Source organism: Onychostoma macrolepis, chromosome 01 (genome assembly GCF_012432095.1).
Source record: "Onychostoma macrolepis isolate SWU-2019 chromosome 01, ASM1243209v1, whole genome shotgun sequence".
Lineage (NCBI taxonomy): Eukaryota > Metazoa > Chordata > Actinopteri > Cypriniformes > Cyprinidae > Onychostoma > Onychostoma macrolepis.
The window spans coordinates 35,769,679-35,795,153 of NC_081155.1; the positions used below are offsets into that span (position 1 = coordinate 35,769,679).

General features: G+C 36.1%; 1 protein-coding gene across 3 annotated transcripts in view; it reads right to left on the reverse strand.

The window, feature by feature from the left end:
• Positions 1-587: 587 nt before the first annotated feature.
• pcdh7a (protocadherin 7a) overlaps positions 588-25,475 on the reverse strand; it is a 32,420-nt gene continuing 7,532 nt past the window's right edge. The window contains exons 3-5 of one of the 3 annotated variants that reach the window (XR_009272080.1): positions 4,557-4,755; positions 3,704-3,818; positions 3,467-3,605 (exon numbers count right to left, since the gene is read on the reverse strand). Coding sequence is in view for 2 of the 3 variants with exons in the window: in XM_058782342.1 (XP_058638325.1) it covers positions 3,103-3,605; positions 4,557-4,755 (702 nt within the window). In the remaining variant the exon portion in view is untranslated. Of the gene's footprint in view, positions 3,819-4,556; positions 4,756-25,475 lie in introns of all 3 variants that reach the window. The other 2 variants (XM_058782342.1, XM_058782352.1) reach the window with 2 other exon arrangements.

Genomic DNA, 25,475 nt, shown 5'->3' on the forward strand with positions numbered 1-25,475 from the left:
TCTGGACCGCCACTCTCTCATGAACATGCATACGATAGTTAGCGGAAGCTATATTACAGTTTATCATTTTTTTCTTACAAAAATGCACAAATTCAGGAGGCCTTTATTTAAATGATGGATGGATGCACTTTATTGGACTTCTATTGGACTATTGCATATCAACACCTATTCCCTGCCATTATAAAGCTAGGAAGAGCCAGGACATTTTTAATATAACTCTGATTGTATTTGTCTGAAAGAAGAAAGTGATGCATTTTGCATGGCGTGAGCATAAGTAAATCATGGGGTAATTTTCATTTTCAGGTGAACTATCCCTTTAATACTAATTGTGTCATAAAAAGTTTAATAAAACCAATAAAACTTTTGTGAAAACAAGAAGTAAATGTGTTTTTCTAAATACACAATTTAATATGAGAGGACACTCAGCGGATGTGAAGTGTACAGTGTAAGTAATTCAATTTTATTTCCTACCAGCAGGGTGCAGGAGTGCAAAAGAAACATCCTTATCACTATAAGTAATATGCAATCGATATATGCGCAAAATGAATCAAACACTATGTTCAAGAGTGAAAAAAAAAAAACAGAACACGGTTTAAAGGTGTTTTAATGTCAAAATCAAACTTTTACATGTCACATACCAAACTTTCAAATCATTCCAACCCTTTTTGATTTGTTATTTGTCATAACAAATGCAATGAACGCATTAACTCCATGAGAGAGAGCTTCAAAAGCTCCTCTTTCACATAGCATAAAAACAGAGAAATAAAAAACATTTTCCTCACAGGTGCAGGATTAAAGACCGTCAACATGCCTTTCAGGTTAAAGTTCAGTGGTCATTTCTCTACAGGGTAGCAGTAAAATGGCGGATGTTGGGCGAGTACATGAGTTCAGTGTTTATCTCATAAAAAAGTTCAAGTGAATGTTACGCTTTAGACACAATGTTATTTTGCCCTCCCCATCCCTCCCCGTTTTGCAGTAAGTGAGTTGAACTGTTAGGTAAACGTGCAGTAAAAAAAAAGAAAGAAAGAAAGAAAGAAAGAAAGAAAGAAAACACACGGTTTCATATACATAGTCCGTTATGCACCCCATACTGTACACTACTTACAGACTGCTGTATAACAGCATATTTAGCCTATAAACCTGGCAAAGGAAACACGGCATCTTTAGAGATAGATTCCCTCTTCTCGAGTCCTCCGGTTTCACAAACCCTGTATAGGCCAGTTCAGCAATTTCCTCTCATCCAGGCACTGAACCGCAGGTTCTGGGCTAGTCTTTTTCAGGTAAGTTTGTGCACCAGTGCTTCCAGTAAAACTGGAATACCTGGACAGATTTTGGCATAGATGGACTGGAGTCCACCAGTCCCGCTCCAGACCCAAGGCTGTTCCGTGAAGTGAAAGGGATGAGTCTGCAATTCTCACCGTGGGAAGCCAGGAAACACGCACACTTCGGACACCGTCGACAGGTATGGTGAGTCTGAAAAAGGGAAAGGGCAAGAAAACAGGCTCCCCAACAGTATGGCCTTGTGAGGACAAATTTGGAGCGCAGACTAAAGCTCAGCGTTGATAATGGGCCGAGAACACACACTGAATCTCAAGTTTCCTGAGAGTTGGTGAAATACATGTCAGTTTGTTCTTATCAATCAGATTGTACTTACAATGCATATCAAGAGCTAAAAAAAAGCCATTCCTAAACTCAATTTGAAAATTCCAGAGGCTTGATGAGATGCCAAGACCTGGACGAGGCTGCCGTAAGATTAACAAAGACTCATTAAAATGTCTTGATTTGTTTGAACTGTAATTCAGATATTTGAACAACTACGTTGTGTGTGTGTGTGTGTCATTTCTGGCTAAATTAAAGATCTAGCTCTTTACCGACCTCGCTTTGCATTCACACACACACTCGCACACTCCCCTCCCAAAGAGGTTATATCCTCAGAAAAACAACAAAATCTGATTCTTATTTAACAAAATAAGCATTAGCTTATCCTCATGCAGTGTTGCCTTTAAAGAAATTTGGTTTAAATATGAGCTCTACTTAAAAGGGATGAGATACAGTATATTTTTCGTTTATAGTATAGTATAGATGTATCTAAACATTGTTTAATGCCCCTGTGTATGCACTTTACACAGATGATTAGTTATTCAAATACACTTCAGTGTCTTATATACTAGTTGAAGATCAAGCAGGCAAAAATGCTACATCTACTTTCAAAAAACCGTTTCTCAAAAAAGCCTCAGGTATGCCAAAATGTCCGTTTATACAGTACATACACTTTTACACACACATCTGCACTAAATGGATATAGACATGTATCAGTGTGTGTGTGTGTGTGTGTGTTTGTGCTGTGTACAGAGTGTGTGTTGCATGATTTAATTGGCTGATTTCAACTCTGAGATCTGATGGGATGGTAATTTAACAGTCATTGTGATAATTGCTCCATTACAGAAGCAATGAAATAGCGAAGAATTCAGTCTGAACATTTTGAAGCACTACTCAGAGCTGTAGTATATTCCCATATTTGTTAAAAAAAAAGAAAAACAAGTAGCTTTACAAATGATAAAAATGGATGACCGGACTTTTTTTCCTTTTTTTCTTTCTCTAAAAGTCAGTGATGAAAGCATTTACATGTCTAGTGTTTACCATGTGACTGTAATTAAATAACCGTATTGGCTCAGCAACAGGAAACTAGTTAACATTTAGATGCCGCTGTCGCCCTATGATTGGTTACGATTTCCTTTTTCCTGATGCTACATGGTTTTATTTTCTTGAAGTGCCACAACTGGATGAAATGAGCATCCATTTATGTGGTCTGTGACTGGATTTTGTCCATCAGTCCCCACATCGCCCCCTGTCTGTGGGAGGCCTAACATGCAAATGTTTTCCATTGACAAAGTCTATCCAAGTTTATGAAAGAATAAAAGATGATTCGCTTTTTCTCCTCAACTTTGATATTTTGCATCTAGAGAAATGAACAGATGATGAATTTTTGGCAAGGAGAAGACGCCTGTTTTGAACAGGTATGCACTAGTCTCTCGATGATCCTCCTGCTCGATGCAGTGAAGTTACTGTGGGCCGTCCCGTGGCGCGAGGGCTGCCTGCAGCTCACAGGTACACTTCCCTGCGAGACAGAGTGAGGCACGAGGTGGTCTTATAGTCGCCCCCCGTCCTCGTAAGCGGAATGACTTCTGGGGGGTGTGAGTCTTCTTCATCCGGACGACGGCCAAAGCCAGCGCTGCTGAACGTGTCGTAGGACGCCGAGGTCATTTTCCGGTTCAGGAGATTACGGTTGTGGTCGCCCATGTTCCTGTTCCGGTCCCGACGGCTGAGCGTTCCGAGCGGATCTCCGTTTGCGAGCGAATCCCGGACCTCCTCGCTTCCTCCGCTGCTCTTATCCGTGCCTCCATCTCCGTCTTCCTCTCGGTCACTGTCGTCCTCCATGTTGTTGTTGTTATCGCCAGGCGAGGCAAAGGTGGAGAGTTGGGGTGGTTCCATGCGTCTGCGTGGTGATGGTTGCACAGGCATCCAGCAGGTGTCAGAGTGACCAAACTCATCACATTCTCGTGTGCACTTTCCTGTCAGAGCCACGTCAGGGAGATGCCTGGGGTCTGAGGAAGAGAAAAAGAGGCAGTTTTAGGATGTCCTGTCAGAGAACTGTCTCTACTGAAATATGCGTAGGTCATAGGTCAAATTTTTTTGCTCAGACTGTCAAGTTTTAGACACTCATGATGTCCCTGGAGAATAAATGACTCCGTCTGTCTACAGTGGCGTCCAAAGGTCTGGGACCAGGTTCATGTCAGTTTGGGTACTGCTGTAATATACTACAAAGGAGAAGGACAAACCAAAACGAGAACAAGCCAAATTAAGAAAATGTTTAAATGTTAATCTTTTAATTGCTGAAAATGTAATTTGTAATAACAAGAACACGGTATAAAATAAGAATAAAAATGACTCATTTTACAGTAAACCCTGTTAAATGCACAGATTTTAGAAGTAAAAACAGTGAATATCACCTATCAAGTCAAGACATTTAATGATATTTCATAGGTATGCACCGATAACGATACTGTTATCGGTATCAGGCCCGATACTGTGCATCTGTACTCGTGATTACAGTACTGAGCCACTGCAATGGAGCAGCTTTAATGTGATATTAACTTAATTATAAAGTACCATAGAGCAAAAAAAAGCTGGTAGAATCCATTTTAATGGACATACTTAAGTGTGAAAACTGAAGGAAGTATCTATTTACTAACTGAACTAAGTCAACTCACATACATATTCTTATTTTTAAAAATGATAAATGCAATTAAAATACACTGTGAGAAAAAAAAACTAAAGTTAACCAAAACTTAGTTACCGACATTCTTCAATATGTCTTCTTTTGAATTTTTACTGTATATATATATATATATATATATATATATATATGTATTTTTTATTTATTTATTTTTTGGGTGAACTATCCCTTTAAAGCAAAAGAAGAACAAAAAAACAACATCATATGCACGTAATTTTTCACTAGCGGTCTCAGACCTTTCCCACAGATGGCTTTTTACCATTTTCCACATGCTCCTCTTCGCCTACGCTCCCTTCTGGTGTCGTCCTTTCATATCCATCCTCAGGCAGCGGTAAAGATCCCAGTCTGGGTCCAGAGGAGCTCTTGCTGCTTGGGGTCTCAGAGTCCTCCACTCCACTATCATAGCAGCCTTGATCAGGAGCCTGACTCACCACAGAAAATGTCACTCTTCTGAGGGGCTGTGGAGAGACATGGGATTAAAACATGATAGGTGACAGTAGGTATTACATCAGTGAAGATTATTTGTATATGACCTTTGTTTGATCTGATTTCACAATTATCGCTCTTTGATCAGATAGATAGATAGATAGATAGATCGTGGTATTTATACGCAAAAATGGACTTTGACGTATTTATGATACGAACATGTTTGGCGTGCATATAAAACGCAGTTTTCACGTACATATGATACGCATCTACCCACAACCCTAATGCTACCCATTGCGTAGCATATACATGCCAAAGTCCATTTTTGCATATCAATACCACGAGTTTTCATTTTTATTTGCCATACTATTTATGCGCACTTTGATGAGATCGGGTTGTCGTTTTAGCTTAACCCTGCATCCATAGCATCAAGTTTTGCATTGGAAAGCACCACTCACATTTTCTTCAGAAAATGTAAAAATGTAGTTCGAAATTTAATAAGAAACAACACCTTTTATTACACCCCATGGCAAACTTTATGGCATGTTTTTTATGGCTTCATCTATAGGTGTGACTCCATCTCCCCAACCTAATCTCACACTAGCAAATCAGCACATTCAAAGTCTCAAACAAAATCATAAAGTCCCATTGAGGCTGCCCGAAACCGAAAGGAGAAATGAACGGAAAGTCTAGCCATCCAAACGAGTCCCACATTGTCCCTTCAGTGTCTACTGAAGCAATGACTGACAGCTGCTAGGAGATCTGCCTTATGAGAAGCACATTTATATGCTCCGGTGTCTGCCTTAATCAAGACAATATGAACAGAGAGAGAACGGGAGCGAGAGAGTGCGTTAAATGAACAGAGTAATTAACTGATGGTTTCATTTTTCACTGGGGGAGAGGAGAGGAGAGAGGGTGATGAATCAGACTTTATGGGTGTCAGGTGTCAAATGTAGCAAGCGACAAATGAACATTAATAGAACAAATCATCTGTTTTGTCTGCGAGCCGATGTCTTACATGGTTCTGACATTTGAGAGGTTTTGAGGGACGGCAAAACTTTATTTTTGTTTTATAAAGTGGTCATGAATGGAGAATCAAAATGTTTTTGACATTTACGCATATGAGGGGTTACTCCACAACAAAAACATACTGCAAGTTTCACAACTCAAATCTAACTCCCCAGTTTAAAATATGAATTATTTTATTCTACCACGATGAAATGCCTGGATTTGAAATTGTGACGTCACGATTCTCCTCAATATGCCGCTTAAGATGCATCATCGTTGTATGTAATCAAGGAGGTGTGTTCTAAACAGCTCATGTCTGTCAATCAATCACAAAAGCAATACTGTTGGATAAAGAGTTAAATTGTTGTTGTATACTTCCTATTGTTCCTAAAGATCTGAGCATTACAAATTCATGCCATGCATTTCTAATGCATTTTTAATGATATGCCTGAGCGACTGAAAGATTTTTGTTGGTTCTTTACATTTCACAAGGGGCTGCTTTTGTGAATTATTCTAAACATGCTGCTGGATTTGCACAAGACCTTTCATTGAAGGATACGGCAGTACCAAGCATTTTGTCCTTGGAGGCAATGCAGGCAAGTATGTTTATTTTTAATCTTAAATGGTGTTTGTAATAAATGTCAGTGTTTAAGTCTCCAAGTGTATCATTGTTTGAGTGTTGCTAATAATATTGGTACATACCTGGACCAGAATACTTGAATATTTTGTAGTTTATTTTACTTTTGCTACCCTTCACACAATGTGTAGCTAGTGTTTTACTATTGTCGTCTTTTAAGAAAATTGTTAACAGTAATCTGTACATATGCATTTTGTTATGTTTATGTTGCTTTGCATTGCAATGTTGTGTTGTTTTAATTTGTGACCTTGGACCACAAAACCAGTCATAAGGGTACATTTTTTGAAACTGAGATTTCAGAATCAAAACGTTTCGAAGATTGCCTTTAAAGTTGTCCAAATTAAGTTCTTAGCAATGTATATTCTGCAAAAGGTAACGCCCCTTAAAACTGTGTGTGAAAAAAGGAGGAAAAATTATCAAGAATACAAAAATTTGCAAACTTTATAAATTAACCTTGTGAAACATAATATACAAATCTGAAACTGCACAAAAGACCACACATTCTGTACATTACAGTCTGCTTTCTGTTCCTTAAGTATATAGTATCATTTTCAAATGATTCTATGTTGTATCTGGAGCATAATGCGTGATAATTTGATGCTAATACTTACAGTCATTCCTAGAAGATCCTTAAATCTTTAATATTGTCTTTGTACATTCCACTGTTGTGCACTTTTCTCTGTGTGCATCTCTGGAGGCACATAAAGAGACGCACACACATACTCTACTCAGCTTTATGTTGAGCCAATCAATGCAGTGCCCTTGACCCTTGCTGGAAGTCTCAGTGGAGCGCTGTTTTATTGACCCATAATTCCCCCCATCGTTTACTAACTCCACTCCTCACTTTTCTCAGAATTTCTGCCTTTCAATTAAGACTGGGGATCTCCTCAGGTCGAACGCATACATCGAGCGCGGCTCTCCTGGACGCTAGACAGACAAACAGCCGTTACAGATACATTATATAAGTGGTTTCTCAACTGGTGCGTAGCAACCCAGAAATAGGTTGCAGGTCTGTTCTGATTATAAACAGCAGGGGAAAACAATGCTGAATGGAAATTTAAAAATGCAACTAACCATTTAATCATATTCAGTCAGTATAGCATAATAAACAGCCATATGAACTTTCACTGGTGACATCAACATTTATAATTTTGTGTTTTGCAGCTACTATTATGTGAAACGACTTCCACTGCATTTAAGGTATGTTTTTTTTCAGCTCATGCATTTCCTGGGACTTGGTAGGGCCCTATGAAATCCATATATATATATCTCAATACTAGTACGCTATGAAATGTGTTTTATTTCAACACCATGCTTGCTCTGCTATTTGAGCTACAGGAATGCATTTCAAAATCTGTTCTACAAATAAAAATAAAAATAAAAAACTCTACTATATACAGCATTTTGGCCCAAAGTCATCATAATTCAATGAAACCCATTGCTTTCTATGAGAACTGTACACGGTTGACTCATTTGACTGTATGAGGGTGGGACTAGAGGCTCAATAACATGGGTGGGAATATAAGCCTGTTTGCTGCATTGTCTTATCGACACAGTGGAACCAATCAGATTATGGCGGATTTCATGTTGAATTGCCAAGCACTGCTGGCTTATGTTTGTACTGTATACCGATCACCCAATCCCGCATTTACACTAACGACTTCATTTGATTTGTTTGATGAGGATTAATTAACTTCATATTTAAGAATGATATCAGCTTTTAAATCAGTTGCTAAAGAAAGTAGCTCATGAAGAACATTTCAGAACATTGTAGAGCATCAGTTTATCCACACAACTGCCTGAAGGGTTTCTAGAAATTACCCACTGAATTGAGTTTCACCTACTCATTTTTGAGGTTTCATAAGTAATGTAGTTATACAATAGGTTGCTCCAAATAAGCTGCACAGAATCAATTTTAGTTGAATATTCAGCTTCTTTGTGTAATTAGCCCTATCATGAGAGTGAGAAAGCAGCTAAAGATTTGTCTCAAGGTTTGTTGCAGTTTCCCTGACAAATAGCGAACCATTGTTCTAAGTAGTTATCATTAAGTTTAAGAGTGATTCTCACTGTCATTGTGTATTATCTATTGAGCAACGCTTTCAATTAAAGCCTTGTTAACCTGTGGGTGAAGGTCTCTTATAGGAAGGGGAAAAAATTACAAATGAGATCTTTAATATCTTTGTTTCTCTTAAGTGAGTTTAAATGGTGAATAAATGGAGCTGTTACTTAAGTGTCTTGCTTCTCTGATTTTTTATTTTCCTGAGAATAAAGGCCACTGTAATCTCAAGTGGGTCACTTCTAGAATTTCAGAAAAGGAAATTAAATAGATTTCAACATTTCCTTATATTCTTATGTCAAAAATTGTCCAATTTTATGTCTCTTTATGAGAAAGAAAAAAGAAAAAGAAATATATATATATATATATATTTTTTCAATACATATATATATATATATATATATATATATATATATATATATATATATATATATTGTTCAAAAAAATTGAGGTTATAAGATTTAAAAACAATTTAAATAAAAAATAATAATTTAAACTATTATTTAGCAAAGAGACATCATGTTGTTCAAAAGTAACAGTAACAATATTACAAAAGATTTCTATTTCACATGAATGCTGTTCTTTTGACATTTTTATTCAACAAAGAATCCTGAAAAAATATCACAGCTTCCACAAAAATATTCCACAATAATATATTAATATTTAATATATTATATAAATGTTTCTTGAGCACCAAATCAGCATATTAGAATGATATCTGAAGGATCATGCAACACTAAAGACTGAAATAATGGCTGCTAAAAATTCTGCTTTGCATCACAAGATTAAATTGCTTTTTAAAATATATTAAAACAGAAAATATTTGTTTTCAATTGTAATAATATTTCAACATTACTTAAAATTATTTAAAAAAATCTTTCCAACCCCAAATCTTTGAACTGTAATATAAAGAAGAACATAGAACTTAATTCTCTTCTGTACCATAAAACATTTCAGTAAACATTTGAATAAAATGTTCCTCTGGGCTCTTTAATATGCATATATAATGCATATTTAGAAGCTGCACCTGTATATCATGTCACACTGCTATCTATGAAAAATAGGATGTTTTACAGTATACTAATTTGAGTTTGTAGCACACACGCTATTCCATATTGTCGCAATATGATGGGGCATAATGGTTTGCGTGGGAGACAGAAACTGACAGCGCGTCAGTCACAGAGGTTAAGCTTTTGGCTTTGTGGTTGTTTGTGTTTGTGAGAGAAGAGTTTGGCTAAAGACAGAGGTTTGGCTGTGTGAATGTGTGCGAAAAGCAGACTCTGGCTAAAGTCACAAAGGTTGGGCTTTTGGATGTTTGTGTGTGTGTGTGTGTGTGTGTGTGTATGTGTTCTTGGGTCTTGGCTGGGGTCCAGTCAGTGCACCAGCAGCAGAAACAGAGCTGATAGAATATTAATGGACTTTGACGGCAAACATTAAAAACCAACCCTTTAATCTGACACAGGCCATTTCCTTTCCATTTCCAGCATGACATCCAACTGTGTCTGTGTATGTTTACTGATGTGACTGTCTGTTAAACCAGGTGTGCATCACCGCCTGCCTGCCTTTGTGTGCGTGTGTGTCCGCATCTACAGCGGTGTGCATGCACATCTAACGATCTTGTTTGTGAGGTTTCAGGCCTGAGTGTGTGTATGTGTGTCTGCTTTCCGCAGTCATCAACATAATTAGAGAGAAACACTCTTACCTGACGGCTCAAAGGAAATTAACGAGGCCTGATTAATTAGTGCTTAGCCTCTCCTCTGCGTTCCATGACTCTGCATATTGAAAGGGCATGCCGCATACAATGAATAATTCAGGCGAGCTGATTTGGATATGGATCTATAGTGTGTTCCAACTAAGTACATTCAATTAGTGACATCCTTCAAACAGCACAGAAGAGACCCTCAGGTCTCCGCCATTAACTGTAAAATCAGTTTTATTCACGATTAGTGTGCACAAACTGTCCTGTTAACTATCCCGCATATTCCATTGCATTTTTGTTATTTTGTAATTATAATTTTTCTCTTCTATTAGTGTATTCTGTTCTCTCTCATATAGGGAGCAAAAGTTTTCAACAAAATCTCAGATTTGCCCAGATAAAAGTTTTAACATTACGTTTCAGAGATTTCAATGTAAACTCAAACATTTTTCATCAAATTCTTCCAAAATAGAGACCAAAAAGGGTTAGTTCGGTTATGTTCCATAAGAGAGCCAAATGGCGTGATGCATCCCTACTCATGATATTTTGTTCATCATTCTCATTCATGTACTGACTCTCCCTTATGAATCACATGCCTGCTTTATCTCCCCTCAAAGAATGATTCTTGAATAAGCAAGTGACATTCAAGTGTGGATGATAAAGGAGAATATCATTGGTTGGACATATGAGAATGAGGCTCAAAGCGATTCTAAACGGTGCAACCCAGGGTCATTAAAAAATGTCATTTTGCAAAATTATATCACATTGCTTTTGTATTTAACTAAACCCCACTAAACCCTAAACCTAAGTGATAGCGTTAACAAAATGAGATAAAAATGCATTTGCTGATGCATTCATGCCATTTTAGCTTGCTTCTACAAGTCTTGGAACTTTATTCTTGTGACTCGAGTTTCACAGGCTCTTACCAGAGCAAGTACAGTGCTGTACCAGGTGAGCTACCAAGCAAGTTTACTATGTCAGAAAAGCCATATATATGGAGCTGGTTAAGTGCTGCAATTAGTTTACAAACCATGCACTATGGTAAAAGTTTTTTGAGGACATAATATTGTGAACGGAACCACAAAAAAAAAATTATTTATTAGATGACAATCTGCGACTGTAATACTAATTTGTAACTGTTTTACTGGCATTAGTGGTTATTTCAGGTGGAAAGCAATTTTTTTTTTCTTTTTTCAATGTGCCTATGTTGAAATGGTTTTAATCTTCTTAGTGAACAAAATGAACTGGGGCATCTTAATGTGCCAAAAGCTTTGTAGACTTTTTTTTTTATTTATTTATTTTTTAACAAATCTGTTGTGCTAATGATTTAATGACTCACTCACTCATAATACACAAAAATACATTCACTTGTCACCACCTACTGATAATGTATTGCACCTATTGTATTCGCCTACAGTATGTAATAGCATATCGTGCTGGAGGGACAGCTAAACAAATCAATGAAAGAATCAGAATCAATCTTTCTTTGAAAATTGCTCCTAGAAAATTCTTTTCTGTTCAGTGGAAGGAAGAAAGTCTTAGGGGTTCAGAACAACACGAGTGTTTTTCTTTTTTTCTTTTTTTTTTCTTTTACAGAATTTTCTTTTGTCCTGAGCTATGAAAGAGCTGCCTGTAAGCAATAAAGTTTTCTTCTGGAATAGCAGTGCTTGCCCAAAAGGCAGCAATACACTACACAAGTATTTACAAATGTGGGGCTTAAAGGCATTAAAGGAGGATGTAAAATTGCACTCACATAGAGAGACAATTTGCCGTTGTTGGTTTACTTTAGTTTAGCATTCACTCATATGCCTGTCCTGTGGAAAACAATTTCACTCGCCTGTGTGTAACCACAGCAAACACTGACAGATATTAATACAAGCAGGTGGCAAACTGACAAGCGTAAGTTTGTGTAGGACGGAGATAGACGGACAGATGCATACATCATTTACAATTTCCTGTAAGTCTCCTGCTCAATGACATGAGAAGGATAAGTGAACGTGTGTGCCGGACTGGCATTTCTGCGGCGGGATAAAGGTCACAGAGATGCGTATGTGTTCTGCAATAGCGTGACAGATACTCCCGATGATCATCCTGCACCACGGCTCGCTCTGACTGCAGCATTTTACACTAACGCTCCCCCCTCACTCTTTCTTTCAGCTCTCTTCCTTCTCCCTTGTTTCTCCTCTTTATCCGTAACTCTCATCCCTTTTTCTTCCCTCAATTCCCTTGCTGTTTCAACCTCGATCGTTCATTCAGCCCACCTTGAATTTTCTCATCTACTCTGTATATCTCCCATCCTTTCTCTCTTTCTCTTTCTTCCTCTCTCTCAGCTCCAGGTGATTTACAGGGCTGCTCAGCAGTATCTGAGTATCAGCACTGAGTCTGTGTGAGGAATAATAATCACCATGCAGTGAAAGAGGCACTGCAGAGAGAAAGAGAGAGAGAGAGAGAGAGAGAGAGAGATGGAGGGAGAGTGAGAAAGAGAGAGGTGGAGAGTGTGTCATGAGAAGAGCAGAGAGCAAACAGAGGTAAGAAGTGGTTGCGCTAGAATACACACAACACACACAGATATACAAGCGTGGATTAGCGCACATTAACTGTTGCAGTGGGGTCATCGACTGACTGCAATACAAAGTCACGGAGGAAGACGGGCACCAGTGCCCCTCAGTGGACAAAATCAAGCACTGTCAATTTCTCAAGCATGCTGTGAATGGAATGACATCAGTGCTTTCCAACATACTCTTTAATAATAATATTGTGCCTCAGGTCTGCCATATATTTAGATTTTTGCGAGATTTATACTATTTTTAAAACTTTTTTACTTTGTATTAATAGTCTAGAGGGGACAGGATAAGGAGCAGAAAACGGATAGGGATTGAAAGCTTGAGAAATTACATTATTAGCAGAATTTGAAATCTTGGATCATGTGCACTCTGGGATTAGAATATTAACATTATACTTCTTAAGAAATTTAAAAAGAAAGAGTTTCAAGATTCAAAATCTGCCATGATGTCAGCATAGTATTTGCATGACTTCCTTATTAGTCTATCCTTTTTCACACTGACAGCAATCAATACAAATTATTTGTATTGATTTAAATGCAACCAATATAATAATAATAATAATTAAAAGTGACAGTAAAGACATTTATAATAAGATTTTAAAATATTTCTTTCACATGAATGATGCTCTTTTGAACTTTACATTCAACCAAGAATCCAAAAAAAAAAAAGGTCTACAATGTGTTTTTTTTTTTTTTTTTTTTCATCTTGAAAAAATTGAGCAACTTGTTTCAACAGCATATTTAGAATAATTTCTAAAGGATTGTGTGACACTGAAGACTGGAATAATGACTACTGAAAATTCAGACTGCAAAAAATGCTTTTTCATACTTAGATTTTTGTCTTGTTTCCAACAAAGAAGGATTTTCTAGACAATCATAGAAAGTAACAATTATTGTCTTGTTTTCAGAAAAAAAAATAATAATAAAAATTAAGTGTTTTTTGCTTGAAACAATCTAAATAATCTGCCAATGGAGTCAGCAAAATAATCTTGCTTTCTGTTTGAAATAAGATTATATTGCTTACCCCATTGGCAGATTATTTTGCTTGTTCCAAGCAAAAACTCACTTAATTTGGACTTTGATCTAATCTTAAATGTTAGATATCTTGGCTGGAAACAAGACAAAAAATAAAAAAATATATAAATCTGAGAAAAGCAGTTTTTGCAGTGCAGCTTTGGCATCACAGGAAAAAAAAAAACATTTAAAAAAATATAAATTTTTTAAAAATAAGTGTATATTTAAGAGTTTACACACACACACACACACACACACACACACACACACACACACACACACACACACAATTTCCTATATTAACATTGCTTACTGCCTTTCCCACTGGCTGTTATACATCACATTTTATGTTATATATCACATTTTAAATTTTAGCTTTTGTTTAAGGCTTTTATACACATTGCGTGACCTTACAGTGAGTTTTCACCATTATAATTAGTTTAATGAAGCCAGACATCTGACTTCAGTCGAAGCGCCACAGCCGAGTCAAAGTCAAACAAGTGTAAGCACTTAATTCCTAGAGGAACCAAAGTGCATCGTCTGAAGCAAAGCTGTTTAACCAACCACACGGCGTTTGGGACGGATTAAGCTCTTGAGTGGAGGGCAAACTAATCCATACGTGATTGGGCTTTGACTGAATGAAAGATAATGATTAGGTGCATGTTTGACAGACGTCTCTTGTCTTCTTGGCTCGTTTCACTGAGAACAATGCTCACTTAATGAGGGTGTCCTGATGTTAGCAAGCACTGTATGTGGAGGTGATATTTATGGCTTTTCCCTCATCATCGTCTCAGACTTCCACATAAAAGTCTCCATTGTGCTTTACGAAGTAAACAGGATGCTTCAGCTACAGCCTTGCCTTCATATGTGTGTGTGTAGTGCATAGGAATTTCACATGTGTGTGTCTGGGTATATGGTGAGACAGAGAAATTTAATGAATACCCACTTGTGACGAAAAGCTACACCCACACACACACATGCACACTCACACCGTCCCCTATTGTCCATTTTATACTGACCAGCAACCAAACAAAGCAGTTCTGTTACAGACTCCACAAAAAATACATAATGAAGTGAGTAAGGATGTCTTACAATGTGTGTATAATGAGCTGTATAAGTATGTCCCGTGCTGGATGAGTTATTTTCACATGCAGATGAGCTCATGCTATATAAGACGGCGTTTTTAATCAGTTATGCTATATGCAGTTTTGACAACGAACATATGCACGAGCAATCCTGGCTCTGTTTCCTGTCAAAAACTTTCACTGAGGTGACATGCGGCGAGATGAAAATACGTAAGCATGCGATTTTCACAGTCTCTGAACGCAAAACAATAAATTCGTACACACCTACACTCAGCGGCCCAGACAGCGAACACACCCCTGTGACACACATAAATTTGAACCGAATGTCTCACGACATGCTGCGGTTGCTGTGACAATAACCTCAGTGTGTGTGTGCGTGTGACACAGAGGGGCGTTATTAGGCAGAGCACACTACACTCTTTCAGTCCGCCCCCCATTCTCAGTTCCTCTCAGACGCAATCGCTCATCTCTGTGAAGCCTTCATCATCTAGGTTCATCTCATGACGTCCACTGTGAGAATAGGCCCTTTCTGTGACAAAGGCATAATTAACATCCAGTGACGGGGAGTAGCTTACTAAAAGAAGTGAACATCCGTTAACCTCCGTGCTTCAGAAGGACAGTATTTCTGCTGTTTTCAAAACCGTGTTCCAGTTGCGAGTGAGTTTTCAATAAGTAAAGGTGTAATATACAAAGCGGCAAACAATTTGAGGTACTAATCCAACATTGTGGGACAAATATCTTCTTTTTCTGTCTCATATGAAGCATTTAAAAAACTGATTAATTTCAGTGAATCAGTTCACCTGAATGGTTCAGTTCAATAAAATTATTCAGATTGATTTGTCTCCATGCAGCTTTTTTGTTCACTAGCCATCAAGTAAATTGAACATTTTAGCAATTTTTATTAATTTTTTTTATTTTATGAAACAACAGATGAACAGATGTCTGTGTGAATTTCTCATTCATTCATACATTTATTGTCATATATACTGTAAAATTACATTTTAATATTTATAGCAATAATTTTTTACGATAAAATTATGTCTTGTTAAATGTCACATTTGGTCATTAGGTTTTTCTTTTATATAAATTATGATGTTTTATTGTTTTATTAATATAATCAAATGGAATGGATTCATTTGTTTTCATGGATTTTTTAATTATTATTTTCTAGCCATTATAAAATAAAATAAAATAAAATAAAATAAAATAAAATAAAATAAAATAAAATAAAATAAAATAAAATAAATAAAATAAAATAAATAAAATAAAATAAAATAAAATAAAATAAAATAAAATAAAATAAAATAAAATAAAATAAAATAAAATAAAATAAAATAAAATAAAATAAAATAAAATAAAATAATAAAAAAGTAGCTAACTACTAGCATAGCTCAACAATTTCAAAATGCTGTCCAGCTCTCCACTCCCTCTGCAACGTTTAGTTTTTCCTGCTGGCGTTTTAGGCCATAAAATATTCAGACCATTAAATGCAAACATTAAATCACTCTGCACTTTAATAAATACCAATTCAGTGGAATAACGACCAGCATAAACCATCATAAAGACACCTGACAATATTAGGCCCCGCTTTTTAAAGACCAGGTTGTTGTAAATATCAATTTCACGAGTTCCTGTTCATTTTATACTCGAGTGTGATGAATGTAAACTGGTTTGGTTTACTGTCCACAATGAAGGGGCTTGAGCCCACCCCCACCTCCCGGACGTATTTAATTATAGAAATTAAGGTGGAGTCAGCGTGGTGGAGGGATGCCAGGAGAACTATCAAAGGAGTGAGGTAAGCAGCTGTGTATATATCCTTTGTGGCATGATTAGCAGAATTAGATGAACAAGCTCCTCCTGAACATCCGTTTGGAACTCAGTTATGATGTCTCATGTATCTATTACATACGGTATATATACAGATGTCATAATTATTTATTATTCTTCAACATATTACTGAGAGAGAAAGAGGACAGACGACCTAAAATGATGAGGGGAACAGAATCGGGACACAACCCCAGATTCGAACCCTCATTTCTCACCAGAGATCAATGTGTCTGACCACTAGCCTGCGGCTCAAACAAATGTCAAATGTTATGTGGAATATCATACTGTACGCTTTATCAGATCCGAATATAACTGATGGCTTACAGGGCTCCTAAGGGAGATTGTTGTTCATGTTTTCTTATGAAATACTAAAACTGTCACAACCACTGTATTTTAAGGAATGCTGATATAACCTGAGATCAGGTCAGCGATTGTGGCCTGATGGAAACAAAATGTGATACTACAAAAAGCTAAAAAGGTTAGTTCACCCAAAAAAATGGAAGTTTGGTCATTATTTACTCCCCCTCATGCTGTTTTAAGCCAGTATCACTAACCCTAAAAGCTTAGAACAGAGCAAAGTGGGGAAAAAAACAGTTTATAGTCCTGCCTCTGGAAATACACAACATATGAGAAGAAAAAAATCAATCCATTTAGCAACAATAAACAACTGCAGTCCACAACTCAGCACTAACAATGTGTGTGTGTGTGTGTGTGTGTGTGTGAGAGAGAGAGAGAGAGAGAGAGAGAGAGAGAGAGAGAGGGGTGGGGGAATAATATACTTTAGAAGGAACTAAATAAAAATCTTTGGATGCTTAATTGCATGTTAATTGGAATTAAATAAAATGTAGTGATTTTTGACCCACTTGAGTAGGATTTAAAGGAATAGTTTACCCCAAAATGATTAATTTGCAATTTAGTACATTTACATTATATTAACTATATATATATATATATATATATATATAATATTGAATTACACATTACAAGTGCTATTTTTTTTATTTCAGTCAACACTTAAATGTAATTATTGAAAGCACACAAAAAAAGAATATTAAAACATATTTACATAATTTGACTATAACAAGTTGCACTTTTAAAAGTGCACTTAAGTGCATTAAGACAATAATAAAACTGTCTTTTATGTACACTTACATACAAGTAAGGGTTAAGGCTTTAATATATTTTCTGTAAATACAGGTTTTTTAAAGTATACTATTAGGATTTAAAGTACACTACAAGTGCACATTCGATACAATTAAGCACACTTAAGAATGATCGGATAAAACAGCCAGACAGTGAAGGTTTGAAGTTGACAACCATCAGTTAAAATTCTAAACCAAAACAAATGCAAATGTGAAGATTCACTTTGACATTTCCTCTTGTTTGCTTATTTGATCATATCAGTTAATCAGGCATTTCCACTGTGCATGCTGTGAAATACTGTGAATTTGTCTCTCCTCATAAGCTGCGTTCACTCGTCACCAAGCGCACAAACACATACAGCAACTGCGACATCTCAGCGGGAGTTGTCTGACCGTGTCGTGCGACTGAAGCCCGAGCCACAGCTTGAACGTGTTTGTGTGTGCATAGATATCAGACATTTTCTTTATTCCTAGCTGCTTTCCCAGCACAAACGATTTTAAAATCCCTTCTATGTTGTGAGAACCCTGAAGAACTACTGTGTGAAAGTTAAACTTCAAAAAAAGCCTCTCCATCTCACGTTCTGCTTTTCGCTTAGCAAAGTGCTTCCTCTAAATTACAAAGAAAACGAAGCACTTACGGCCCACATAGTTGACAGTCTAACTTATGTTCAGCGAATCTCCCAACACGAATGCTCCACACACACACACACACACACACTTAAAATCTCTTCTCCTTGCTGCATTTCCAAAACGTCCTTCTCAGGTCTGTCTTCTTAGATGTATTGCCCCTTTTATCCAACCAATTAGGCGTCAGCATTTCATCTCCCAGGAAACGTGTTTGTGGCTTTAATTGGCCATTTGATTTGCATCGCTTTGATTTAATTCTAACCGAGTGAAGAGTTTTATTTTCGCCTAGGCGGCTGTTGTTTCCCCCGGGGCCGGTGCCACGTGTGAGTGTGTGTGCGGGTTGTGTTCATGGGTGTTTATGGGTGTTGCTGTATGTGTGCACATCAAAAAGCAGACCGAAATGTGTGTGTGTGTGTGTGTGTGTGCGATCCAGATTGAGGAGGGTGTCGGATTTAGATTCAGGGTTAGAAAGTGTGTTGCCTCGGTTGCTTTACTTTTAAACATTTTTAGCATTCTTTGAAGCGTGGCGGGTGTTGTTCTGAACACTGTTACACTTGGGCAGTGTGAGGAAAGCATCATGCCTTATCTCTGTGGGCTTCCTGTCGACGTGTACAGGCAGGTGTAAGGGATCACATACACAAACACTAACGCACACACACAGAGGAACAGGCCCACAGGCCCTGGCTTGCCCACACACTCATTTTCCACCAGTGGGATGAGACGGAGGGGGGCGGACGACTGTATAATGGTGTATCCAAGGAGAACGACAAGTAGTTGTTCTTCTACAAGAAAAGCTCTTTTGCAGCAGAAGCACAGAAGAGCAAAAGATTATATCTATAGGGCTCCTAAAGTATGTCTTAAATAGTAAAATATTCAAATAACTAAACAAAAAAAAAAAAAAAAAACAATAAAGCAAGTAGAGAGTACAATCTGTGGTTTTACGCATAATAATGTCACAGTAGTATATCTGACCGCTTCGAACGCTATAGTTCACAACCCCCATGACTCCCGGTAGTGCTGCATTCAGCCAATATTCTTCCCCTCCATCATCATGCTGTTCACACATGGACTGCATACAATGCGGTAAATGTGAGGAAATCAATAAAACAAGCTTATTTTATTTGATTGACACTTTCCAACTGTACATACATGAACAAATCCCACGGTTGGACATGCTTCTGTGTAAATGGGCAGTTAGGAATTAGTGAGCCAATGTAGTGATCTGGTTCGCAGGCCTAACAATGTGATGAAAGGAGGACAGAAAATCTCATCTCTCTGTTTTTATCTTTTTCCCTTCCTGAGCTTTCTTTCAGCAAGAAAAAGTTGAGCCAAGGTATAATCCCTAATTACAGTCTTATAATTAAGTGTGCAAGTCCAAACAGACAAAAATGCTAATTAAAGACTGTGCCCTTTATTCTTTGTTATGCATACTGATATATAGTGCATATGGAGTGTCAACGTGATCTCATTACACTCTAAAAAATGCAGGTTATTTTTTTTTTTAACCCAACTGCTGGTTGAGACTGTTGGCTTGTTTCTTTTCCAGTTTTGGATAGTTTTTGTGTTACCCAGTCATTAGGTTAGCGCAGTGGTGTAGCGGATGCAATAACCTTCCCATGCTGAGTTGCGTCGTATCATGTGTCCACAATAGCCAGATATTGTCAAAAGCACCAAATATTGGCAATATTAAGATGATTTTTTCTTATTATTAGGCCTGTTATTATTAGGATACTTTTATTATTAAATTACAATTAATTTTCCCTTTCAATCATACGTAGCGCATCGCACAATAAAAGATTAGGCTATTAGCTTACTCCTCATTAAAAAGGTTTTTAAAAAGGTTTTTTTAAAACAGATCTATTAATTTATACAATGAATTATAGGCCTATAATTAAAATGATTAACACGACAGTCATCAATACAAATTAAGAGCAGCTTTATTTCATACATGGATTTTCAAAAACAACCTGTTTAACGTGAAATACGTTTTTTCTCATGTTTTTCACTATACGGTTCACAAGAGAAATATTAAGGGAATAATTTAAGACAGTTATATATCATTATCAGCTTATGTTGAAGTAGATTAATCTCTCGTTGATGATGATGGAAATGCCTTTTGCCTGATTTTATTCACTATAAAACTAAATTTAAGTTATTTCCATGTTAAAATATGCTTTCTAATCTCAGTACTCTTTGGATATGGGCAGGTTATGGAGTCGGCATCTTTCAGCTATGGGTGAAATGCGAGGTGGGGGTTCATCCAAATAAATTAAATTTGTTTTATATTTTTGTACATGGGTGTTCTTGCTTATTAATAAATGTTCACCTTTTGATTATTACTGTTGCCTCTAGAAAATCTGTGTGTGATTTCTAATCCCAACCCATTTTAAGCCAGCAATAAAGTAATTTGTAAACAATAACAACAATAAGTTAAATATAACAACCTGGCATGTTGGGTCAAACATTTAACCCAACCATCTGGGTCAAAATAACCAGCATGTGTTTTTTCCAATATTTAACCTGCGCTGGGTGGCCAAATAAACCAGAAATGTTTTTTTTTTTTACCCAGAATTTCTTATTTTTTTTTTTTTTAGAATTTAGTATAAACAATTTAGTATAAACAAATAATGTAGACAAAGTTGGGACAACTTCAGTAGAGACAATTTCAGAGATACAAATATTTTTGAAAATCATATATATGAACATGTAATAAATGGAACTTAAGTTTTAACAAAAACACATTTATTTAATAAAGTAATTCAAAATGAATAGTATAGTTATAATTAATTAAGTATAATTAATAGTTTAAAATTAAGAAAACGTCTAAGCATACATACATATCAATATATACTCATTAAGTCATTGTTCAAAACTGCAAATGACTTAAGTTTTATTAAAAATATCATATGGAAGTCATTTATTTAAAATAAATAAATAAATATCATTATTTTAAAAAAAAAGAAGAAAATTCTCCATTATTGCTAAATGACACCAGTAGGTCTTAATGAGTGAGTCAATTAATCATTTATTTAACTTATTTATTCAAAAGCACAATTCATGCAAGAATGAAAAAAGTGTCTTTATGCGTGAATCGCTGAATCATTCATTTAACTGACTGAGGAATGAAAAAAATACAGAGATCTAATAACTCATAAAGACAGTCACTTGTTTTGTTTATTTGCCGTTTTTTTGTTTATTTTGTCATTCAGTGTTGTTGAATAAATCGGACTTTCATTTATCAACAAGAAAAAAGTATCTGCCTTTGTGATTGACTTACTGACTCCTTAATCTAACCCATTTGTTCAAATATTAAAGTTCAAATTATAAATATTTCTAAGTAAACACATTTCAATAAAATGTTGACACATCTGCAATGTTTTAATCTTTTAACCTGCAATCTTAATTATTTTTCTTCTTTTATTTTTATTTTTTTAATGAAGGTCTGGAATACTACGTCTGGTAAATTACATTTCATTCTGTTTACTAGTTAATCACAGACATTTTGAAGAATCAAAAAGTTAAATTTCTATTGTAATATATGCATATAGCAACTATATATACTGTATACACACACACACAGTAATATTTTAATTTGCCATAAATAGCTGCTATCTCTCTCTTTTTCTAGTATTTATTTATTACCTATTATATATTTACTATCTTTTATTTCTTTCATTACTCAGGGGTTTAAGTATGCATCTCTCTCTCTCTTTCTCTGACAGGCAGTGACAGAATCAGCCTGGGGTGTTTAAATAAAAGATGAATACTCAGACTGGTTCATGACACTGGGGTAACCCTGAACTGTAACTGTAGAACCACAGAGCTACAGTCAGACCACAACAAAAGGATCACCCCTCGAGAACCTTCAGTACGGGGATCCAGGGAATCGGAGAGCCGAGTTAATGCCGGCTCAAATATGAATGCAATTCAGTAAGAGCTGAATAGGAAATGACACTGGGACTCTAAATGCTCGAGCTTTTACACTCAATGCCAGCAGTGTGCTGAAGACACAATACATAGCGCTAACAAAGAGGTGTGTTATTGTGTGGGTTTGTTTGTTTAATTGCCTACTCCGGGTGTGTGTTTAGTTTGTCTGTGTATGTGTGTGTGTGTGTGTGTGTTTAATTGTAAGAATGCGTATTTGTGTGTTAGTTTGTATGGAATTGTTGCCTTTAGAGTGCTGCCAACACAGGAATATCTCTAATAATAGCCATCAAACATTTGGCTGCAGAGCTAGGGTATGGTGCATCATTGAAAGATTATGAAGAATAATTCTGATCCCAGCATTTCCATTAGCATCTTTTTACAAAGGATTCCCAGTCAGTATTCATCTAGTCAACAAAATTACTAACAAGAACAAAGGGCTGAAAACTCAAATAAATTAATTTATTTCAAACTGTTGCTGAAATATCATGAGAAAACAGCTACACTGCGAGATAATAACAATGCACAAGCAATGTTTTTGAAAGAAGGAAAATATAGGAAAATTATTTATTTAAATAATCCAATCATAGTACACTGGGGATTGACCCGCATGAGCTGGAAGAACTGAATACCGGTAAACTGAACCACTTTGCAGACAGATTAATATGTTCACTCAAATGCATCCTATATATAAGTATATGAGATTAGTCAGCAAAATCCACAACATAAATGTAACATTACAACATAATTTTACAGATAATGAAGTGACTGCATAAATGACTGTGAACTAAGTTATGTGCTACTAAAAATTTGACTGAATATGACGTTCCAAACTCAATGCAGTACACATTGAGCAACATTCATCTGTAAATCACAAAAAAAAAAGCCCTGTTCACACCAAGGACAATAACTATAATGATACAGTTTTAAAAATCATTCTAAACTAGAATAGAAGAGTTCATAATATCAATGGAATCACCTTTTAGATTTTTGTCCAGCTGAAGAACAATAAAACATAGACAGCCAATCAGAATCCATCCAACATTTAAAGGGGCAGATGGCAAAACTGCAGCACAAGCTCATAATAAACAGAACGTTATCATGACTTGTGAACACTAATATAGTTTTTGTTATAGTTATCATTCTTGGTGTGAACAGGCCTTAACTGTAAAGCATGATGAATTCATAAGATAGTCATCAACACAATATATTAAACTAAAATGTTATGTTGTTGACTAAAAGTCTATGCAATTTAAGTATAATAAATGAATCAAGTGAAACTGATGGAAATTATGAAATACTGATTACATTTAATTACATGTTGAGGACATTTTTGTCAAAGACAAAACCTAAAACAAACTGAATATTGCCTGGACACCGAGGAAGAAACAGTTAAAAGTCATGGCCTAGATCTTGTGCTAGAAACTGATGTAAGAGGATGGGAACTTTTCATCTCCTCATGCACCTTTGCTTCTCAGCTTAATGTGTGTGTGTTTTCTTGGTTCTGTTGCTGCTTGTCTGGGAGGATATGGGTAAGGAATACCCTGAATTCCTGTCGTGTCTCATTTTGAGGTTGAAACAGTCAGGCGAGCAGATCTGCACGTTACAAAACTCTGACAGCCTTGACTTTCTGACTCATTTCAGATTTATACAATGTGGCAAACAAAGCCTTAATGGACACTGAAGGAAGATATTTGAATAAAATTGTGTTTTGCCAGCATTTCTTTCCTCGTGACCTACTTGAAAAAAAAAAGAACTTTTAAGTTTTACAATTTGGTCTGAAAAGAAATATAGCATAAATGTGGGAGGTAAGCTTATTGTAAAGCTTTCTTTATATAGTCCATAAAGCTTTATTTGGCATTAAAAGTCCCAAATAACCCTATTTACTTTCTAAATGCACATTTGTGGATAGCATATGCTGAATGATTCATTGTTGCACGTTATTCAAAAGAAAGAATTGACTGGAAATTACTTTTCATTTTATGCTAACATCAGTAAGGAGGCTATTGAATAATTTTAACCAATAGTCAAACAGGATTTTATGCATTATCTTAGCAAATTTGCATTTGGGTTGACTGTGTTCTGGTATAAAACATTCACTTTTCACGATGCAGTTGATTCCCCTCTACATTGTTTCTTGCTGAATATCTTGTTTCAGTTGAAAATATGTCACATTAAGGAAGTAAAATGGGTTGCGACCGGCAATTCACACTGATTTTCAGTTCTCTGCATGAACAGCTTTTCAATAAATCAAAAAGTGTCTCCATATTTGGAACCTTGGAAATATAACAAAGAACATATAAGATTGTGTTTACACGTCTGCTTTACATATATACACTATGTCCTCCATTCTCAATTATACTTCAATTTCACTTAAGGAATATGGATAAACAACGAGTTAACCTTGCACTAATGGCTGTTGTTGCAAAGACATGTGGTGGTCACATGAGAACACCTCCCATCTGGTCATGGCCATCAGTGTTACTAACCTAATGTGTCATCTATAAATTATTAACCTCTCATTTTTCAGTACGTTACACTTGGCTACTGAAAAGCATCCTCTGTCATTTTTATTGCCTTGCATTTCACAGATGTCCAACACAGTTTTATGGGAAGTACACAATACCGAGCTTATTTACTGCAAGTGTACATGCATTTGCAGTAAATGACTTTTAATTGAGCGGCTGACATAAAATGTGATCAGAAAAACAATCAGAAAACATAACGATGCAGAAACAGAGAAAGAATCATTCTTTTATGTGTGTGTCTAAATGGGGACGTCTAATTGCTTTATATTAGAATATTAATACTAATCACTTCATTCTAAACTTAATATTTGGCATTTTTAGAGGTGAATTAAAACATAATTTAGTCTCCTAATGGACCATTTTTCCTTTTAAGGATGTCCCCAAAATTAGATTTTTTCCCTCTTCAGATTTAGCAAAAAACTTCTAGACATTTTTCAACAATTTCCCCCAATAACATTGCTAGGTCAAACACACATACACACACATACTTCCACCATCATTCTCAATCCTTTATAACCATTGCAGTGCACGTCCATGTAAAAGCTTTCATAATGCTTTCCCAATGAAAATCAATACAGCCCTGCAAAAGTGAGGTGAGCATTAGCAATCTCCCCTCATTTCTCTCTCTCTCTCTCTCTCTTTCTG